Source organism: Cryptomeria japonica, chromosome 1 (assembly GCF_030272615.1).
Source record: "Cryptomeria japonica chromosome 1, Sugi_1.0, whole genome shotgun sequence".
NCBI lineage: Eukaryota > Viridiplantae > Streptophyta > Pinopsida > Cupressales > Cupressaceae > Cryptomeria > Cryptomeria japonica.
The window spans coordinates 93,554,920-93,557,781 of NC_081405.1; the positions used below are offsets into that span (position 1 = coordinate 93,554,920).

Here is a 2,862-nt window from a genome sequence, read left to right on the forward strand (position 1 = left end):
TGAACCCTTGACAAAAGTATATAAGTAAATAAACTTGGGAGGAAAGTTGTGGGAAATCTATGGTAGGAAGGGAAAGTATATAGCTCTAATGACTTAGGTTGACTTAGAAATTTGACAATGTCTCCATACTTAGACATTTTGGGGATCTTAAACAAATGCATGGGTAATGAAGGGGGAGAACATGTACACAAATTTGAATCAAAGGGAGTGTTGGTGATAGGGGCATTTTGGACCAAAACATAGATTATGGAAAAGGGGGGCATGGCAATCATGACTTGATGTTAGCTCAATCTCTTTTTTACCAAATTTGATTCCTTGCTAATGGATCCTTTGTCAAATATTGTCCTTTCAAAATAATTTATTATATAATTTAATATTCAATAGCAAGTTACTAAGCCTAAGGTCATGAAGACTAGTTTTTCCTTAACACATCATTTCTCGATCGTAGAACCACATCAACTCACATTCAACGTATTTAGAATTAAGAACCATGCCCTATGCGTGGGGAGAGCTATACATCTTGGTGGAGTGATATGTAATTCATGTTTCCTCCACATTTACGGGCATCAATTAGCTCACTTTCATCATCACTCTTATGAGACCAACACCTATGACCTTTGCCAAGATGACATTTTTTTTTAAAGAATAATCGTTTGTTTCTACTACCCACCTTCATGTGACAACTCTACCACCAAAAGCAGGTTGAAAATTCTCATACAACTCAAGGGGCTCAAATCAATGCTAGGCTTCATTAGCTCAAGATTAGCGACAAAGTTTCGAATGAATTTTTTTAGGATTTGCATGCCCATCATTTTTCTCAATCCATCAAGCAAATTAGAAAACGACAACAACTCTTGAAAGAGATTTTTGATATTCTTCAAGCTTTTGTCTCTTATTTGTCTTTAATTGTCTTATTGTCTTTAAGAATACCCTCTTTGGCCTTGCAGAGCTAGAAGTGTAGAATTGTGGTTTACTCTTTTCAATCGACCAAAACCCCCTCCAATTTGATCACAAGTCTTGCATTGTTAGTTTGAGTCAACCTAATTTTCCCCAATTTAGACTTTAAGTGCATTCTTTGAAGTGTTAGGGTGTGGCTTTAAGCACCAACATATCAATTGCAAGAGAATGAAGAAAAAATTTCACCGATTGGAAGCTTATTGATGATGGAAACGACCTACCTAATGGAAGATAAAGTTACCCTGATGATGGGGACTCTCCTTCATGCTTAGGTTTTAGAGCCCTTGCACCTTAAATTTCATTATCATGTTTTATGGCCTTTTGACATTGTGATTAATTAATTCATTTTTGACATTGAAGTTGTTTTGTGTGATTGTCTTCATATATAGAACCAGGTAAATACTTTTTTTTGGGTGAGAGAGAGAAAGATGATACTATAAAAAATATATATATTTTAAGAGAGATGAAATTAATTATTAAAAACATGCTAAAATAAATATTCTACAAATATCCTAAGGACAACACCTGCCGCTTCTATAGAAAAGATGGAGAGGATTATGATGAAGATATGATAACCGGATACATTTACCAAAGATAATTTTCTATTCACTCTGAAATTGTTTTGATTAAATTTTGCCGTCTTATAATAGTAGAATAATCAGAGTACTGTATACTACAAACCTGTCCTTTTTACAAACAGGCAATTACTCACTATCCGACAAGCCCTTTGGTTTGTATCGTTTGACATTATCAGTGTGGAAAAGCGGGTTTGAATTAAAATGAAAAGAAAACAGCAGGCTGGTCGTACAAATCCAACCATTATAATCTAACATGGTGGGAAAAAAGTTAGCCAGTTGGTTCTGTTGGGGAATAATCATAAGCAATGTTGTGAAAAGCTAGCTAATCCTGATTGCTGGGGGGGGGGAATTGCTTGTTTTCTGGAGAAAAAATGGCAGCCATGACTGGAGGAGAAGCAGTGGGCAGCAACAGCTTGAGCTGGGTTTTAATGGTTGCAGGTGTTGTGAGTGTTTTGTCAATGTCGATTTTGATCTGTGCTACTCACTCCCGAAAGCGCCCACAGCAGAAGTTTGAAGGCAAAGAGGAGACAGTCAATAAGGATGATTCATCCTCCATTGATATGAATGGTTTAAGCTTTACACAGAAATCTTTTGGAGGGTTTCTGAGTAATGTGAGCTTCAGCAAGAGGGCAAAGAAGCCGCAGGCTGCAGAGGTGGAGGAGAAGGAGAAGGAAAAGGAGGAGGAGAGTGGTGGGAATTTGATTTGGCAGAGATCAATCATGATGGGTGAAAAATGTAGGCCACCCAATTTTTCTGGGGCTATTATATATGATGACAAGGGTAATCTGTTGCCCCATTTTCCTCCCAGATCTTCCAGCTCAAATCCTCCCACAGCTGCTCTTAATCAGCCGCCATCCGCTTGATTTGTGGCCACATGGAGTCTGGGAATTTGGAAGCCCAGCGATTGAAAGGTGAAGGGTATTGCAATTTTTTGGGAAATGGGTTATTTGTATGCAGACTGAAAAGGGCTTCTTGTAAGAGTGTTTCAGTCCTTTTTTATTTGTGGGTATTCATCTTTTTCTTGCTTTTGAGAATTGTGATCCTGATGTTTGTTGTGAAAAATAGGGATACAATATGTAATCAAATGAAAGGTTGTTTTTCTTGATCTAAGACCATTAAATTGTGCTGTGTTAATTCCCAAGTAATTAGGATGGAATGTAGAGATACAAGTCTGTATGTTGTACTTGTCAGGAGGGAATGGAAGAAAACAAACCTTGTTTAGCCTTTGGATTCACCCCACTTTTCTGCTTATCCAATTCGTAGTTGTACATAATGGATGCATCCTTTTTTGCACTAAGTACACTAAAAGTACCATTCCATGGAAGAG

At 37.4% G+C, this 2,862-nt stretch overlaps 1 protein-coding gene across 1 annotated transcript; it reads left to right on the forward strand.

Annotated features, from left to right (window-relative positions):
- The first annotated feature begins 1,704 nt into the window (after window positions 1–1,704).
- LOC131041993 (uncharacterized) lies at window positions 1,705–2,640 on the forward strand. The gene has a single exon (XM_057975278.2). The coding sequence runs from the start codon at window positions 1,907–1,909 to the stop codon at window positions 2,396–2,398; it is 492 nt and encodes a 163-aa protein (XP_057831261.1). The 5' UTR covers window positions 1,705–1,906; the 3' UTR covers window positions 2,399–2,640.
- The last annotated feature ends 222 nt before the right edge of the window (window positions 2,641–2,862 follow it).